This window comes from Odocoileus virginianus, chromosome 2 (genome assembly GCF_023699985.2).
Source record: "Odocoileus virginianus isolate 20LAN1187 ecotype Illinois chromosome 2, Ovbor_1.2, whole genome shotgun sequence".
NCBI lineage: Eukaryota > Metazoa > Chordata > Mammalia > Artiodactyla > Cervidae > Odocoileus > Odocoileus virginianus.
The window spans coordinates 82,733,091-82,751,804 of NC_069675.1; the positions used below are offsets into that span (position 1 = coordinate 82,733,091).

Below are 18,714 nucleotides of genomic sequence, written 5' to 3' on the forward strand. Positions count from 1 at the left end.
TCAGCTGATTATTGCTGTTGCACGTTTTTGCATTGAGTAAAATTTGATGGGTCCAGTGGCAAAGAGTATTTATATTTAGTATTATATGAATGTGGGCTTTTATATAGCTAGGAAGAATGTGATATTGAACAAAATAAAGATATACTGAAAAGGTTGTGACAAAGTCACAGGTGTGAGTGAAGAAAATGACATGAGAAATATGATTTGATACTGTTCAGTCTGTTACAGGTCATGTAAACTAGAGGTTGAGAGAGCACTACTGAATGCCATTGGTTTTGCTGTTAGTTATTGAAACAGAAAGCAGTGATGAAATCTGGTTGCTTAAATTAAAAATCTGAGTTTTAAAACTGAAGTCCATTTCCCACATTCTGTTATCAAAAGCACCGTATAGATAATGGCCAATAAAGACAAGTAGAAAACTCACTCTTCCATTAACCAAAGTGAAAGTGAAAGTCGCTCAGTTGTGTCCAGCTCTTTGCTACCCCATGACTATATAGCCCATGGAATTCTCCAGGCCAGAATACTGGAGTGGGTAGCCTTTCCCTTCTTCAGGGGATCTTCCCAACCCAGGGATTGAACCCAGGTCTCCCACATTGCAGGTGGATTCTTTACCACCTGAGCCACAAGGGAAGCCCAAGAATACTGGCGTGGGTAGCCTATCTGTTCTCCAGTGGATCTTCCTGACCCAGGAATCAAACTGGGTCTCCTGCATCACAGGTGGATTCTTTGCCAACTGAGCTGTCAGGGAAGGGCCAACACATTTTAACATTTTGCTCTATTTTGTCCATTGTTTTTAATTGATATGCTCTCATATCTTGCTTTTTTCTCACTTCCTGTTTTCCCATGTTATTATAAACTCTTAGAGATCATTGTTACGTGGTTGAGATGAGGCATGCGATTCAAAAGGGACTGCTTGAGTGTTTTCTTCAAAAGATATTTGTTCCCAGTACCTCTCATAGCATTGCCATACTGAGGATGATTCTGGTAATTTAAGATAAGAGTTTTTGGTGTGACAAGGCCCTTGGCTGCAGGTTGCCCACTGTATCTGACGCTGGTCGACACCTGAGGCATACGTGCTCTTTTAGACTTACTGAAGGATTTTCAGGTTTGACTTTCATTGCTGCTGTTCTGTCTTCTGCTTAGTTGTGTCCAACTCTTTGCGACCCCATGGACTGTAGCCTGCCAACCAAGAAGTCTAGAGTAGGCTGCCGTTTCCTTCTCCAGGGAATCTTCCTGATCCAGGGATCAAAGCTGAGTCTCTTGCGTCTTCTCCATTGGCAGGCAGATTCTTTTGTACCATATTGTTAATCTTAGCTGCTTGACTTTAGAACCTGGTCTCTATGTAAGAAGTTAAACCAATGAAATTACAGCTCAGAAGTATTAAATACAGTGGTCAGAGTAGAAGAAAGAGAAAAAAAATTTAAATATAGCTAGCAAGTTCAGAATGAGTGAGATAGGGCTTTGCAATGGTATCTGTGAAAAAGGGATCAGGGGTTTTGTTCAGTTCTAAGTCAAAGGAATAAATTAAGCAGGATGTTGGCAGTGTTTCCACATGTGAGTGGGGCTGGGGAAGGACAAGAGATACAGTGAAGGGGTGATCTTGGGGTTTTTAATATGCTGTTCATTTAGAAATATTTCACAGATAGAGGATTAGAGAAAGCTCAGAAAAAGTTCAGGAATTGTGTTATCAGGCACCATCTAGAAAAGGCATGTTTATAGGATTTAGGAAAAGAATAAGTTAATAAAAGAAAGGCACCCCATGGGAGGTAAAGAAAATGATCGCACTTTAGACTAAGGAAGAAAATTTTCATTATTGAGTGTATGGGAAGAGCTGTCAGAATGCAGGAGGCAGTGGAAAAGGAAAGAGAAGACAAATATGAATGAAAACCTGATTCATTTTAAATTGAGTTCAACTCTGAGTTCAGAGATGGGTATTTTTTAGATGTCTTGATTCATGATAATGTAGATGGAACATACACTTAATTTTGTTCTCTTAGAAAAGCATTTAAGAGATAAAGCCAAGCCCATAGGAAAGATCTGTGGGGGTAAGACATCTTATGTAAGGTGATAGACCTAACTTCATGGAGAAAAATATGTGAGGCACTTATAGGCAGAACAGCAGGTTAGTGGCAGTTAATTCCAAGCTCCGTGTATTTTCATTACTTTTTCTAATTAACAGAAAAAGAGAGGGGTGAAAAGCAGAGTGAGCTTCTTTTCTAACTTACCCAACCTCATAGCAGATCTCTTGTAACTGAATTTTCTCTTACGCATGAAATTGCTTTATAAGGTGTTGTGTTCTATTTGTAGTCTTTCAGTTATATGTTCAAAATTGTGAAATGGGAAGTAAGGCACGAGTGTCAGGTGGCTAATAAAGTATTCTGTCCTAATATAAACAAGTTGTTTGTGTCTTTACAAGGGGGAAATGTGGACTTCCTATTTTAATCTAAAGACTTTCAGGCAGTGACAGTATCTTTGGCATTTTTCTCAACAAAGGAAATCCTCTCCATTTCCCATCACATTTTATTGGGTCACTAGAATAGCAGACACACAGAGAGCATTAATGTGTAACACTCAGGAAGTAATTTTCTGAACATCCTGTCACATTTTCAAAAGTTAATTTCAGTTCCGGCGAGGTAAAAATGAACATAATTTCCATATGGAAATATTTGACGCACGTATGACATTAACTTTATTCTGTTAATGTTTTTAGATGATACTTGTTTTTGCTAAAACGTTTGCACATCTGGCATGCCTGTTTGCTTGAAAGCTTCCTATTCAGATGCTGGTTTTTAGTTTTGAACCATATATTGACCAAAGATCATGTCTTTCCAGCTCTGGTGATTCCTTCCGTCTTGGTGCTCACCAGGTTTATCTCTTTACCATTCTTGTTTCAGGCACGAGAGAGATGGGAATCACTCCGTTACTCCAGGGGCCTGTTGGTATGGTCACCTAGGCAGTGGTGGTAGGAAGTAGTGCTTACAGCCAGGGGTCGGTTTTTAGTTTCTGAGTTTGCCTGATAGTCTGGATCCTCTGGCACTTTCTTTGACTGAGAGGCCCATTACCTACTGTGGAGTTGTAGTGTTTTGTTTTTTTTTTCTTTTTTAACCTTAAAAATAGAAGACAAGTTATACAAATAGGTAAGAAATTTGGGCTACGTTCTTTTAAAAGGCCAGGCTAATACAGAAAACAAAAAGAGAGTTCTAGGACTTGGACTTTACTTTGATTTGGTGTCCTCTCAAATTCCAGGCAAGTTTTTCTTCCAGTGCACGTGTGCCCGGATGTCAGCACGCTCAGGGCATGGTTTTTGTGTGTTTTACTTTCTGCCATATCCCTGGTGACTAGAACTGTGTCTGGTACTTCGTGGGCTCTCACTGAACATGCGCTGATTTGAAGGAATGTGTATTTGACACTTCATTTAAACATTTTATTATGTAAATATTTCAGATATGCATGGGGTAAAGATGGATAGCTGAGTGCTGAAAAATTGATGCTTTTGAACTATGGTGTTGGAGAAGACTCTTGAGAGTCCCTTGGACTGCGAGGAGATCCAACCAGTCCATCCTAAAGGAGATCAGTCCTGGGTGTTCATTGGAAGGCCTGATGCTGAAGCTGAAACTCCAATACTTTGGCTACCTGATGTGAAGAGTTGACTCATTGGAAAAGACCCTGATGCTGGGAGGGATTGGGGGCAGGAGGAGAAGGGGATGACAGAGGATGAGATGGCTGGATGGCATCACTGACTCGATGGACATGAGTTTGAGTAAACTCCAGGAGTTGGTGATGGACAGGGAGGCCTGGCGTGCTGCGATTCATGGAGTTGCAGAGAGTCGGACACAACTGAGCAACTGAACTGAACTGAAAGATGGATACAGTGAGCGTCCGTCTATCCATCTCCTTGCTTCAGTGTCATCTGCTTTTCCCCCATGCCCTTTTGGGTGGTGATTGTGGGATTGACTTGTGTTATTAGTGGTTTAAATTGCTCACTTTGAAAATTGTTGTTGTTGCTCTTCAGTCACTCAGTCGTGTCTTTGCAACCCCATGGGCTGCAGCATGCCAGGCTTCCCTGTCCTTCACTGTCTTCCGGAGTTTGCTCAGACTCATGTGCACTGAATCAGTGATGCCATCCAATCATCTCATCCTCTGCCACCCTCTTCTCCTGCTTCAGTCTTTCCCAGCATCAGGGTCTTTTCCAGTGAGTAGGCTCTTTGCATCATGTGGCCACAGTTACTAGAGGGAATTCCCTGGTGGTCCAATGGTTAGGACTCCATGCTTTCACTGCCAAGGACCCAGGTTCATTCCTTGGTTGGGGAGCCAAGATCCCATGACTTCCCTGCATTGCAGAGCAGATTCTTAACCACTGGACCACCAGGGAAGTCCCTGTTGTGAATCTTGAAGGATGTGTAGGAATTAACCAGTGAAGAGGTAGAAAGAAAGGGAGAGCTTTCTGCACATGGGGATTGAAATTAGAGCCTCAAATCTGTTCAGTGCACTGGGAAGGAGGGGTAGGGAGGGGCAAGAGATAAGTAAAACTGGAGAGATAAAAGGCCTATATCTAAACCTTTTGTACAGTGTTTTTGGTTTTGGTTTAAAGAGGAGTGGCATGCTTTTGATGGGTTTTATTAAAGAGTGTGAGATCAGATATGGGGATACGATTATTCTGCCTGTAGGAAGGGGTGACTTTGAAGCAGGGGTTATGCCTGTTAGTTGCTCAGTCGTGTCCAACTCTTGTCGACCCCCTGGACTACAGCCCTACAGGCTCTTCTGCCCAGGGGATCTTCTTGACCCAGGGATCGAACCCAGATCTCCTGCATTGCAGGCAGATTCTTTACCATCTGAGCCACCAGGGAAGCAGGACTTAGGATTATAATTGATCAGGAAAAGTTCTTTGAGCTCCCTCTGAGATATTGGCAATGGGTGGTGAAGGAAGACACAGAAGAGACAATAAGGAGCCCTATCCTTAGGGCTTGGTGATCATTAGGTTGTTGTTCAGTCGGTAAGTCATGTCTGACTTTTTGCGACCTCATGAACTGCAGCACGACCTCATGAACTGCAGCACGCTAGGCTTCCCTCTCTTTCACTGTCACCTGCAGTTTCCTCAGATTCATGTCCATTGCGTCGGTGATGCCATCCAGCCAGCTCATCCTCTGTCACCCCCTTCTTCTCCTGCCCTCAATCTTTCCCAGCATCAGGGTCTTTTCCAATGAGTTAGTTCTTTGCATCAGGTGGCCAAAGTATTGGAACTTCAGTATCAGCATCAGTCTTTCCAGTGAATATTCAGGATTGATTTCCTTTAGGATTGACTGGTTTGATGTCCTTGCAGTCCAAGGGACTCTCAAGAGTCTTCTCCAGCACCACAGTTCAAAAGTATCCATTCTTAGACACTCAGCCTTCTTCATGGTCTTAACTCTCACATCCGTTCATGGCTACTGGAAAAACCATAGCTTTAGGATTGACTGGTTGGATCTTCTTGCAGTTCAAGCGACTCTCAAGAGTCTTCTCCAGCACTGCAATTTAAATGCATCAGTTCTGTGGCACTCAGCCTTCTTTATGGTCCAACAGCATCCGTACATGACTACTAGAAAAATCATAGCTTTGACTGTACGGAACTTTGTCAGCAAAGTGATATCTCTGTTTTTTAATACACTGGCTAGGCTTGTCATAGCTTTCCTTCCAAGGAGCAAGTGTCTTTTAATTTCATGGCTGCTGTCACTGTCCATGGTGATTTTAGAGTCCAAGAAAATAAAAATTGCCACTGTTTGCATTGTTTCCCCATCTATTAGCCATGAAGTGATGGGACCGGATGCCACGATCTTAGTTTTTTGAATATTGAGTCTTAACCCAGCTTTTTCACTCTCCCCTTTCACCTTCATCAAGAAGGCTCTTTTTAGTACCACTTTGCTTTCTGCCATTAGAGTGATATCATCTGCATTTCTGAGGTTGTTGATATTTTTCACAACAAAAGTTGTGAGTGAGTTAAGTTCTTGAATTTTCTGGAGAGAAAAAAAGAGCTTTTGTCTTTCGTAAAGGTCTCTTCTCAGTCAGTGTCACAAATACACTAAGTTCACTAAGGGCCTCGATCCTGAGTTATAGGCTGGACCCTTACTTCTTCATAAAGATCATCTGAAACCATTGCTGTTTCAGTTTGATGTTGTGTGGCTTGTTGATCAGTTGGTAACTCTGTCTGTGTGCCTCTCTCCCTTTGGAAACGTTGTTTTACTTTAGGAAAAATGCTCTATTAAAAAAAAAAATCAAACATATAAACTGAAGAAGTCCTTGATAACTGCCACTCCCACTACTGTTGTTAACAAGATGGTGTACATTTTCTTTCCCTCCATGCCTACCCCACAAACCCTGCCCGCACACTAGCGTGTGATTTTGCAGAATTGGAATTTCATGATGCATACTGTTCTGAGAGAGATTTTTGTCATGTAATGGTATGTCAATATTATTCTGATAAGATCACATAAATATAAAGTAAACCCATTCTTTTTAATGGTTCCACAATGTTTCATTATATAGGTATGTCATAATTTATTTGCCTAGTTTCCTATTAATGGGTGTTCACCAGTCATTTCTTTGAGTTCTCTAAACCAGTGCTGTTCAGAACTTTCTCTGATGGAGACATTCCAAGATCTGTTCTGTCCAACTTGGCAGCAAATAGCCATGTGTGATTATTGAGCATTTGAAATGTGCTCAGTGTGCCCAAGGAACTGAATTTTACGTTTTATTCTGTCTTAGTTAAATGAGTCTAAGTAGCCACATGTAGCTGGTGGCTACTGTATTGGACAACACAGACAGTCAAGTTAGATCATCAAGCTGTTTGCTTGGATCACGTTACTTGGACCTTCATAAATTACAGTTTAATGTTACTTTGATGTGTAACAGTCATATGAAGTTTCTTTTGTAAACCTGTTTTAAAATAATACTGTCCAGTTAGAGTTCCTTAGAGAGAGATCTATGAAATGCTTCTCAAGTTTAGTTCCAAAAGAGAGCTTCTCTTTCCAGACATATCAGTATGCTTCTTTTATCAAGTAAAGGGTGTCCCTGTACCTTATTATACATCACTTTTTGCCTTGGTTGCCATGGAGTTCGATTTTTGGAGTCCAGGTTTTGGTTCTGCTACAAGGGGTGATCTTTTCCCTTTCATCACTGCCCCCCAGACGACATAGCTTTCCTGTCATTCTGAGTTTGAAGATGTCATTATGTGTATGCTTTTCCTTGTAAAGTGCTTCTCTTTTTGAAAATGATTAGATTTATGTCAAGTTTTTGAAATCTATCCTAAGACTTCACTAAAAAAAGATTAATACAATATATACACATCCTTCCCATAACCTTGTACATACACACACATACCGTATATCCTAGTAAGGCCATTATATTGTCATTATATTGTCATGTGTAGGAATCCTGTTTATCATCATAGTGCGGAACACGCATATTTAAAATCTGAAATAGACTTTCCACCTGGGTTGTAGAAAATTACTTAAGTGCATTATGGTTGGTTACATTTTATTCAGTTATGACTTGAACTTGGGTTCTTTAACCCTCTTTTACTCTATCAGTATAATGCTCTACTTTGGCTTTCTTTGGGAATATATGGAAAATCTTCTTTTGTTTGAATTTAAAGTGCATTCTTTAGGATTTCCTAGTTCCACATGGCACCTTGTAGATAAATATTATCTGCTAAATGGTGGGGCAAAATATTTTTTTGACTCCCCCCCCCGCCCCGCCCCAAAATAGCAGTGCTGAGGAGTATAACCTTAATTTTAAAACATTTTACTCTTCCTATGTCTCTGCCAAGTTTCTTCAGGATACCCTTAGATTTTACATGGACTTTAGAATTAGAAGGCATCAGGATATGCTGAAAATTTTTTAATAAATTCCTTTGCCTGTAAGGAAGTAGGATAGAACCAGGAAACTGCTGATGTGGTAACCAGGATAGCACACTAAAGCCATCTGTGTAACTCCTGGCAGGAATAAAATGACAAAACAAGATCTTGGAGAGTGGGTGTTACCAGGTGTGTGATCAAAAAGATAAACACATTCTCAGATGATTAAATTGGCCGAGTGCCTTTAGCACCCATGGGGCTGTTGCGTATATTCTTATGTGCAGACATCGCTGTCAAAGTTGAGCATTTTTAGCATAGTTAGGAAATTGGGACCGGAAAAGACTGGACGCAGAGGATTTTAACATTGCTTGGAGTCTTTGGAGCTGTAGACTCTGGATGTGAAACTGCTTGGAATTTCAAGTGTAACATGATCAACATCGAGTGGTGTTTGCAGCAGAGCCACAGTCAGGCTGTCTTGGATAGAATAAAGAGGGCAACACATATTGAATGAAGAGGAGACCCTACGAGAACACGTTTGTCCTATTTAACAGTGGACTTTGAAAAAGTCAGGGACCATGTTAAGATTCTTCCTTTTTTCTTGAGAATTGAAGGAAGATGGAAGCTGAGGACTTTTTCATACTATTTAATGACTGTAATTTTTGGAAAAAGCAAAAATCCAACAGTTTTTCATTCTCACTCAAATTAGAAATACTTAGGTTAAATGTAGTACAGTTTTGAATACTTAAAAGAACTTGAAGATATTTGGTTCATAAAGGAATGTCATGGTTTTGAATAAGATTTTTGCTCTCTTGAATTGGCCATGGTTCACTTGAGAGTAATTCTTTTAAGCCCTTTTCCTTAATTTAGCTGGACTATTTGGTGTTTACTAAGTTTGCATGTTCTGAATATCACCAAGCTCAAAGTCAGTAGATCTCCAGTGGATATATGCATTTAGTTTTCAGTGCATATAAAAGTTATGTTTACATTATACTATATCGTGTGCAAGAGCATTACATCTAAAAAATATACATATCTTAATTTTAAAATATTTTATTGCTAAAAAAGAGGGAGGCTTTCCTGGTGGCTCAGTGGTAAAGAATCCACCTGCCAATGCCAGAGATAGGGTTTGATCCCAGGGTCAGGAAGAATCCCCTTGAGAAGGAAATGGCAACCCACTCCAATTTTATTGCCCAGGAAATCCTCTGGACAGAGGAGCCTGGTGAGGCTACAGTCCATGAGATTCTAAGAAAGCAACTGAGCAGCACACACACTCATACTTAGTTGCTAAGTTGTGTCTGACTCTTTGTGATCCCCACGGACTGTAGCCTTGCCAGGCTTCTCTGTTCATGTGATTTCCCAGGCAAGAAAACTGGAGTGGGTTGCTGTTTCCTTCTCCAGGGGATCTTGATCCCAGGGATCAACAGCTTGCTAACCGTCGTCTGACAACACAGGGTTGTCACACACCTTCAATTTCTAAAGAACATAGTATCAATATCAACAAGGTACAATAAAATGAGGTCTGTGCCTGTATTGGAGAATTCCCAGATACCAACATCGGGAAGGCTCTCTTTGGGCATCTTTAGTTTTCTATAGAGAATCCCCCAGTTTCTCACTAGGAGTGTTGGGGGTTTAGGCTGGCAGGGATGGAAGCCTAGCAGCACTCGAATGGCTCCTGGCCTTCCGGGAGTTGGAAACAGGGCAGAGAGCCACATACTTTGATGTGTAGGCCACCAGTTAGTTTGCTGATTCCAGCCCTACAGCTCAAGTCACCATTGCCGGGTATCCACTCACGTGGAGCAGCTTTCCTTCACTCTCTCCAGGGAACAGTCCTCTGGTTTCTTAAGGGGCTTCATCAGTTCCATGATCTCCCCTCTGTTCGGGCCTGTCTTCCCAGATACATGGAGCCTGGGAGTGCTGGGTCTCAAGGACTCTAAGGAAAGAATCTAGTCTCCTCTTTGTTATTACCTCTGTAATTTATACTGTGTTAAATCTGTTAACCACTGTATTTTCTTCTTTTGTTCTTTTTGTCTTTGCAGGTTATTATCTTTTATATTGATTTACTGTCATTTTAACTAGGCTTGGGAGGGAGAGGAGATAATATATAGTTAGTGTGCCACTAAAGTGTTTGTTGGCTGATGGTGGTAGGGTGGCATAAGTAATCTTTTTCCTTTTCACCTGGCCTTATTTTATGATCGAGCTTCACTGGTGGCCCAGGGTAAAGAATCTACCTGCCAGTGCAGGAGACCCGGGTTCAATCCTTGGGTGGGGAAGATGCCCTGGAGAAGGAAATGGCAACCTGCTGCAGTGTTCTTGCCTGGGAAATTCCATGGACAGAGGAGCCTGGCAGGCTGCAGTCCATGGGGTTGTAGTTGGACACAACTTAGCAACTAAACAACAATTATTTTATTTTATTATCATTTTATTTCAGTGTCTAAACTACTTTTCAAAAACAGAATCAAAATTGAAACCATGGCAGATAATAATCTTTCTCCTTTTTAAAATATTTTTAAATGTTAAAATTAAATTGCTCTTTTGCTAATCTGATTTTTAGGAATGAGAGAACAAAGCACTACAAGTCAGGTACCTTTAAATGACTCATAATTACTCACGCAAATGCATGTAAACTTGGATATGCAATTAGGCAGCTCATTATGTTGCAAATGCAATTACATGCTCAAATTCATGGTCACTCCCTTGGCTCACCCAGCTGTCTCTCTTGTCTTAGGCTTATTTATGATCGGTTATTAGTAATCCCCAGCTGTCAGAATTTGAAAATGCATGCTGGTGCTAGTGGTGTCATTCAGCTAATAATGGAGGGAAAGTTTGAAAAGGAAGTTTGCCTTTGAGTTTATGTACGCAGGGTTGGTCGTCTTAGTTGGCAAAATCCCATTCCCCTTCTGAAGGTGCAGGCTTTCCATTTAGAAAAATTACCATTAATAGTGGTTAATGATATTTACAGTACAGTATACTCCATCATCTCTGATCTGCCATTCTGAAGTCCAGAAAGCCCTTAGTTGTTTTTTTGTTTTGTTGTGTTTTATTATAACTCATTGGTGGCAAAATCAGAAACGCTTCATTAGGACTCAAATCTGACATGTAATGGCACGACTCTTTCTAGTCTGTTTATCCAGATCACTAGCATGAAGATGTATGGATTTTGCCTCAGAGAACTTTTAATGTGTTTAGTTACGGACCACTGACCCAGACACCACTGAAGACTTTACATAAATGCAGTATACATAACTGTGTTACCTTTTGAAAATGCCTAAGGTTCTGAGTTTCAGATGCTTTTTGGCCCCAACAGTTTCTAATAAAGAATATTGGCCTTATAGTGAGAGTAACAGACTCCACATTAGCTATGGGTTAAAATTCTACTAGGAGGAAACTTTAACTGATATATGTATTAGACCACTTGGGTATTTTACATACAGTTAGTTTCCCATTTTGATTCACAGTTACTGTGAAAAAAGAAAGAAGCTATTTATTGTATGCTGATATAGTTCTAGTAAATGGAGTAATTAAGAGTTTTCTTAGTTACTAAAGTTTTTTTAAATTGTTTTTTAGGTAATTAGTTTAAAACTCAAGATAACAATTTCATATTTAATTGCTGTTCTGTACTGTCAGTGACTTTTAGATTAATAGTAGGAAATACTTTCAGTATTCTTATAAGTAAATGGAAAAAACTATGTCATCTATATTGAGTTAGTACAGTTGGTTCTTTGTCTCTAATAATGTCAATAATTGTTATTTTAATCACCCTTGATCTGTTAAAACCATCCATTCAGTAATCCTCAATGCTTAGTTCTGCCTTAACCCAGCTTTAGGTGTGGCACAGTGGTTTTTCAAAAGAAAAATGAGGGAAGGGGTACCGTTTCTGTCAACTGAGAATTTTAATATTCATTGTCTTTCCTCCCCACTCTTCATCATTTTTGTCTATTACCAGAATATACGAGAATTTTGAGGTTTTAAACTAGGCATATATGCTTAACCTCTTACAGGTAGCTTGTAATTGTGCAGACAGATAATCTTGGGCACGTGGCATGTATTTTCATGTACCTTCAAATTGGTTCTTTTGCCCAAATGGATTAGAGCAAGCAGATAATTGGCTGCATTTGAGTCAAGGGTGTCCCATAGCACACCGATAAAGATTCTCTCCTCTTTTGGAGGATAAGTATTTCTGTTTAAACTGGTTGTCATGAAGGTTGCCGAAGTTGCCGAGAGACACCTCAGTATCCTTTATAGCAGTTTGTTGAGTCAGTTTCCATTTCTGTACTTTTACTGACCTGTGACTTTAGAAAGTGCTTTATAAATAAACAGTGGAAGATCATTGACAGATCACTGAAGTTTAAAATAGAAGAATCTTCACCAAGTGTCTGAAACAAAACTCTTACAGTGCATAAAAATATAGATCATCAAAGAATAATCAGTTGAAAAAAAAAGAATAATCAGTTTTGACTGCAGTAGAGAATATAACAATATAATGATACTACAGAAAACCTAGAAACTTTTGAGATAGTAGTAATAGTATGTCGGTTGTAAAAAAAAAAAAAGATGTTTTCTTCAAGTTGTGAAGTCTGAGTTTTAAGAATAAGTTAATTTATTTTTAAATCTTAGTTGAAGGATTAACATTTTATGAGTAAGGATGGTGAGGAATTTTTATTATTTATACATGAATTAATATTGTGGTCATTACAGATACATCAGAGCTGTGCATGATGTGGTTAAACGCTCTTTGTTGGTTAGGCTGACCACTGTTTTTGCAATTTATTGGGGGTAGACCTTTGCGGAAAGCTCTTATGTGGATAAAGCTCTAGTTAATGCCAACTAAATCAGTAATTTCAACTTTATTGTTATCATTTTGATGTTTTTTTCTCTGAGTAGGAAGTAGGGAAACGTGATTAATAAAATCAGCCCATTAGACTTTCTTGTTTTTGATGGAACTATTTCCTCCTGTAAAATTTGATGGTCGTGAATTTGATGGCAGAGATTATTTACCTAGCCAGACTTGTCCCTAGAGAGGCAATCTGAAACAATTCCATTAGAATCCAGATAACAATCAAGACGAGTGTTGTGAACCATAATAAAAAAGAATCACGTGAAAGTAAGTTCAGATCTGGTGTGATATTTTGATATTCCTACATCTCTCCTCCCAAGAATAGTCAGTAAACACAGAGTAGTATCTTTTCATTGTCTTTGAACCCCATGTTTATGACTGATTTAAGGTTTAAATATGAAACTATTGTGAGGTCCTAGACCATTTAAAAAATACTTTTGCCAGACAAGACCCCTTAAGTCTTGTTTGGAAATCTTCAATGCATTCATATGTGTTTTATGTATGAATAGATTTATTTATGAAATACTTAACACCTGCTACTTGGCAGGCACTGTTCTAGGCACTGGAAATTAAGCACTTAAAACAGGTGAAGTTTGGACGCTCCCGTAAGAACCTACCTTGGGTCTCATGTCCTGGAAAAGCACTAGCAGTGAATGCACCTGCTCCTCTCTGAGACAGAAGACTGCCGTGCTGCGTCGCACAGCAGCACGTGGTAGAGCTTCACTTTGGCAAATCTGTGACTGACGGAACGCAGGTTCCTCTGTAGCTCCGGTGGCTAGACTCTCACTCTCAGAAGGTACCCCATGGTTTTCCTAGCTTGCTCACGTGTTCATTCCAACCGGAAGTCCTTTCAGATATGCTTAGCCCAGCCCAGCCTGTTTCATCTAGCCCTCACTTGTCTTCCACATGGACTTAGTGCAGTCTCTGTCCATTGCTTTAAGCAGCTGAGTGTGTGTGCATGCACATGTGTGTGCACACACATACACACTGTCTGCTCCAGTTACGTTTTTTAAGTCCTTGAGGGATAAGACCATGGTCGGGAACTTTGGTTTAGCACAGTGTTTTATATCTAGTAGTAATTAATATCAGTATTTGTTGACTTCAAGTGACTGTCCTAAAATTGCTTAATATCAGAACAGTTTCTTTAAAGTGGTCTACATTTATTTTTTTTTATTGCCTTACATTTCTTGAAGATTTGTCTTCAAGACACTTAGTCAAACCACTAAGTGTATCAAGACCTTTCCTTCTGTTTTTAAGAATTATATAGATTATGCTAGTAAGAAAATTCTCAGTGGTACTTTTTAATTGTCATTAAGAGTTGTTTTTCTTGTTCATGAGCCCCATAGCCTTTGGCAAGAGTAGTGGGATCATTCTCTTTCTAATCAGGCAAAATAATAAATTACTATGGTTATATCTAACATCTGCTTTTTTCTTTTTTTTTTCTTAATGGTTAAAGAGGATATTAGGGGCCATTTTTCTTTGATGTAACTCTCTTCTTCCTGCCTTCCCTTCTCCAAAAAGTTTAAGCTAGATTTGATAATTTCCACTAAGAGTTTTGTTTTTTTTTCCCCCCTGTTTAATTGATTACTATCAGAATACACAGGCAGGTAGATCCATTTTGTAAGAGCCCAGAGTTCTATCTTCTGAAAGCCTCTACTATGAGCTTGGCTTTCCCGCTGAGTGTTATTTCCTTTGGGATAAATGTTGACCTCAGTGGGTGAGGCATCTGGTGGGAAAGATTTGTATCAAGGGCAAAAAAGTGAAAAACAATCATTATTTTATGGAAGTAATTGGGTTACAAATTGAGGTATTCATATTTTATTACTTGGTTATAAATTCTCTTTAATCCTTTGTTCTTCAGCCTTTCACTGGGACTAATTGTGGATCTTGGCCACCAGTTTTAGGTTAAATCTGAAGAATTCTATACACAGAATTTTAATTTTTTCATCAATTAGATGAAATGGACCATACAAGATAGAATGTAATTATCAAGTCATTAGTTGAAAACTCTGAGGAAAGGGTGATTCTCCTTGTGTTTAGACTTTTGTTTGTCATGCATGACAAACTTAAAAACTCTGCTCTGCCAAGTGTGTGTCTTCATGAATTCTGTTTATGTTTTGAGTGAGAGAGGTGGTGGAACTATATAGATGTGTATTATTCTTAGTACCTGAATTATTATTTATTTTTCATAGTTCTCATGTAAGAATATTCATTAATATCTTTGTATCCCAGACTGAGATTTTTCTTTCCCTTGTAAGCCTAAGCTTCTTCCTACTTGTTTATTCTCTTCCATTATAGACTTGATGATGCATTTTGCAGTTATTTCTCAGTACTTCTGATGGAATCAAGGATTTTAAAAGTGTATTTACGGAAACTGGTTGTAAAATAACTGACTCTTAGTTGATATGATGAGGGTATACACTTGCTAACCTTTTCGTCAACCTGGCAGGTTTTGGGTCCTGCTCCCAGGTGGTGTTCCTTCTTGGACAACTTGACAGAAGAATTAGAAGAGAACCCAGAAAGCACAGTTTATGATGATTACAAATTTGTCACCAAGAAAGACCTTGAAAATTTAGGTAAAGGAAAATTACAATGAAATGTTTATAAAATTATTTCTACTTGTTTTGAATTTTGAACATCAAAAGTGATGGAGTCACATTCATCTGATGTTGCAAATCTTCTCTTTCTGACAAATAAGGTATTAAACATAGTACATATAGTGTCTGCTTAGAAGATTCAGATAAGTTCAATCTACTGAAGCGTTTTTGTGTGTTAAGTGAGGAACAATTTTTTTGGCCTACCACCTGTGTACAGGAAAATACCAGTCCTGGAAGCAGTGACTTTCTTTCAAGTACTATTTGAATATAATAAGATTGTGAGAAATCTCAGAGACTGCATGTAAATGCTTTTTGTCTCCCTTGTAGGTTTGCTTATTAATAGACCTAATCCACAACTTAGAAACCATGGGTTGAATCCTCAAGTATGTAGAACCTTAACTGTTATTTGAATTTAAAGAATACAAACCAAAAATGCTTCTTAATAACGGCCAATATTAAAATAGGGCTTACATTTGCCCAGGCAGTATTCTGAATGTTTTATATACATTTTATTTAATCCTCACATCTGTTGAGTGGATACTATTATGATTTCATTTTATAGGTAAAGAAACTGAGGCATGGAAAGATTAAAGTAACTTCTCAAAGGCTTCAGTGGTGGTAAATGTGAGGGTTAGAATTTAAACCTAGAGTCCGTGCTCTTAACTAACCTCAGCCATACTGACACCCTGAAGAACATATTTGTCTTAGTTGACTAGCACTAGTTTGCAGGATGAGAGTAGGTTTTGTTAATCTTGTTCTTTTGAAAAAAGGCTGCATAGCAAATTATTGAGAATACGAAAACAGGATCCACTCTCTGCAAGCCTAGGCAGCTTAGTTGTCTTTAGAACAGAGAGATATACAATAGCAGTTGAATGTTAAAAGAAAGTAGAATCATGTAACAGATTAGACGAGAGTCTTAAACTTTATATTTAAACCATATCTTTTAGCGCAGTTAATTCAGGCAAACTTATTTTCTGCCAGCTACCACCAAAATAGTTCCTTAAATTTTAATGTGTTTAAGAAGGAAAGAGTTGTGTTTAGCCTTTTGAAAAGTGACTTATGGATGAAATAAGGTAAAATAGATCTTTCTATGGAAATGCCTTCTTAAATATCTCCAGTGTAATTTTTATAGTATGGTTGTGTGACACTCACCTACATTCTTACACTGGAGAATAAAAAGACATTTTTATTTTGTGGATTTTTAAAAACTACTGTGTTTAGTATATTTTGGGTGCTTTTTCAGTCTCTTGACTATGTTTATTTTGGGTGAGGAAGGCAGTTATAAAGGTTTAAATACATTTTGTTAAAATATATTCATGCTGCCAATTTTTTTCTTCAGATGCTTATTTTTTTATTTATTTGGCTGTACAAGGTCTTAGTTGCAGCACATGGGATCTTTAGTTGTGGCATGTGAACTCTTAGCTGCAACATGTGGGATCTTGTTCCCCAACCAGGGTTCAAACCTGGGTCCCCTGCATTGGAAGCGTGGAGTCTTAGCCACTGGACCATCAGGGAAGTCCCCACATTGCCTATTTTTAAGACTATGGAAATAGATATAATATTCAACAAATAAATTATACTAGAAATCATCTTCATGTAGCTTATTATAGCCATTGGTTATATTTTTCAATAGATTTTACCATCAGTATTTTCATTTATCAAATAAGTAGCTTATGTTAAAGTAAAAATAAGGCCATGGAAGTGACTTCCCTTGTTTCTCAAGATTATATCATTTGAAAAGTTGCAAGTTCTGTCATTTCCTAGCTATGGCCTTTAGCAGGTCCTATGCCATACCATTTCCCAAAATGTGTTTCATGGACCCCTGCTTCTGTAAGAAGTGCTAGATGGGCAGCATAGTGGCTAATACAGGCTTTAGGGAGGCTGACATGGGCTCACACCCCACCTCTACCGAGAAATAGCTCTGTAACTTGACCAGTTTACTTAATTACATTGTGCCTTCGTTTCCTCATCTATAAAATAATAATAATGGCACCTACTCATCGAGTTGCTTAGAGAATGAATCAGATCGTGCCTGAGAATTACTCAGCACAGTATTTAAACAGTTCATAATGTTACCTATCATTTAAGAGATTTGTGGCAAATAAGTTTATTTGAGAAATGTTCAGTTTAACCAAGTTAAATCAGTTTCTCTTCTGTGGACTTTGAGCCTTTAATGTCATTATGCACTGTAAATCACTAGGAGGGAGGAAACTTACTTAATCACAGAACCTCGTCTTCCTCCAAGATCTGTTGGGACCAGTGTTGTCTGGAGCTAAGGATGAGAAAACCTGATGCCAGATCTCTCCTTAAAATTGTTTTAATATGAAAAACTTCCTGCTGGATTTTATTCATGACCTAACTTGGAATGGGAATAATTCTGGGCCATAAATATAAGTTCTGTATACTTAATAGAGGAAATAAAAAATTATAAAAACACATGTGCAGGTACCTCAATGCAGATTGTTGTGCATTTGGACATTTCATTAAGGTTCAGCCCTCCCCAGTACCCCTTTAAGTTTCCAGTGTGCAAATTCAAACAATGGAGTTTTATTGACCTAACGTTCTAAGAAAGTACTTTTCTGACCAAGACTTATAATTACCGTATGAAATTATCCTAAATTTAGGTTTGCCTTTTGATATTGTTCTATAATGTATACTGTTTTGTACACCTATGTGATTTTTACCTAGACATTATTTTTAGCCCTGGAGGGTTATTTCTAAAATTTGGAAATCAGGGTAATGCTTTCCTTAAAGCAGGGCCGCTAGACACTCATTGGCTTAGACTTTTCATTCATCCATAATGCAGTATGTGTGTGTTTAGTATATGTGTTGGTATACATTTGCCAGTTTATTCTGTTTTGGGGGACCACATACCCTTTCTGCTTTATTATTGTGACACAGTTTTTCTTTTGTTTTTGGAAATTACGGACCATCCCCCTCCCCCACCCCACTCCCGCCCCTACCCTGGCCCTGTTCTTACTTGGCAATATGAAAGTTGGCAACCTAGTGTTGAGTCTCAGTATTAAATTTAGATTTGAAACTGGCTTATGGAAAAGGGCTTCCCTGGTGGCTCAGAGGGTAAAGCGTTTGCCTGCAATGCAGGAGTCCCGGGTTTGATCCCTGGGTCAGGACGATCCCCTGGAGAAGGAAATGGCAACCCACTCCAGTATTCTTGCCTAGAGAATCCCATGGACAGAGGAGCCTGGTAGGCTACAGTCCACGGGGTCGTAAAGAGTGACACGACTGAGTGACTTCACTTTCATGGAATGAAAACACGCTGAGAACCCAGTAGTATGGGGAGCCCTTCTTTACTAGTCTGTTATAGTTCATGAATACCTTTCCATCATTTTTATGCTTAGTACAATATTACATTAAAAATAAGATAATGTTGCTGAAGTAAATTAAAATTTTCTTTGCAGTTTATTAAAGAAGATTAGTGGTTCTAATCCTTAAA

The 18,714-nt window shown here is 38.8% G+C and overlaps 1 protein-coding gene across 1 annotated transcript in view; it reads left to right on the top strand.

Moving 5' to 3' along the window:
* NOL10 (nucleolar protein 10) overlaps nt 1–18,714 on the top strand; it is an 86,192-nt gene that overhangs the window by 39,423 nt on the left and 28,055 nt on the right. Inside the window, exon 14 of the mRNA XM_070451706.1 lies at nt 15,113–15,239. Coding sequence (XP_070307807.1) covers nt 15,113–15,239 — 127 coding nt within the window. The remainder of the gene's footprint in view (nt 1–15,112; nt 15,240–18,714) is intronic.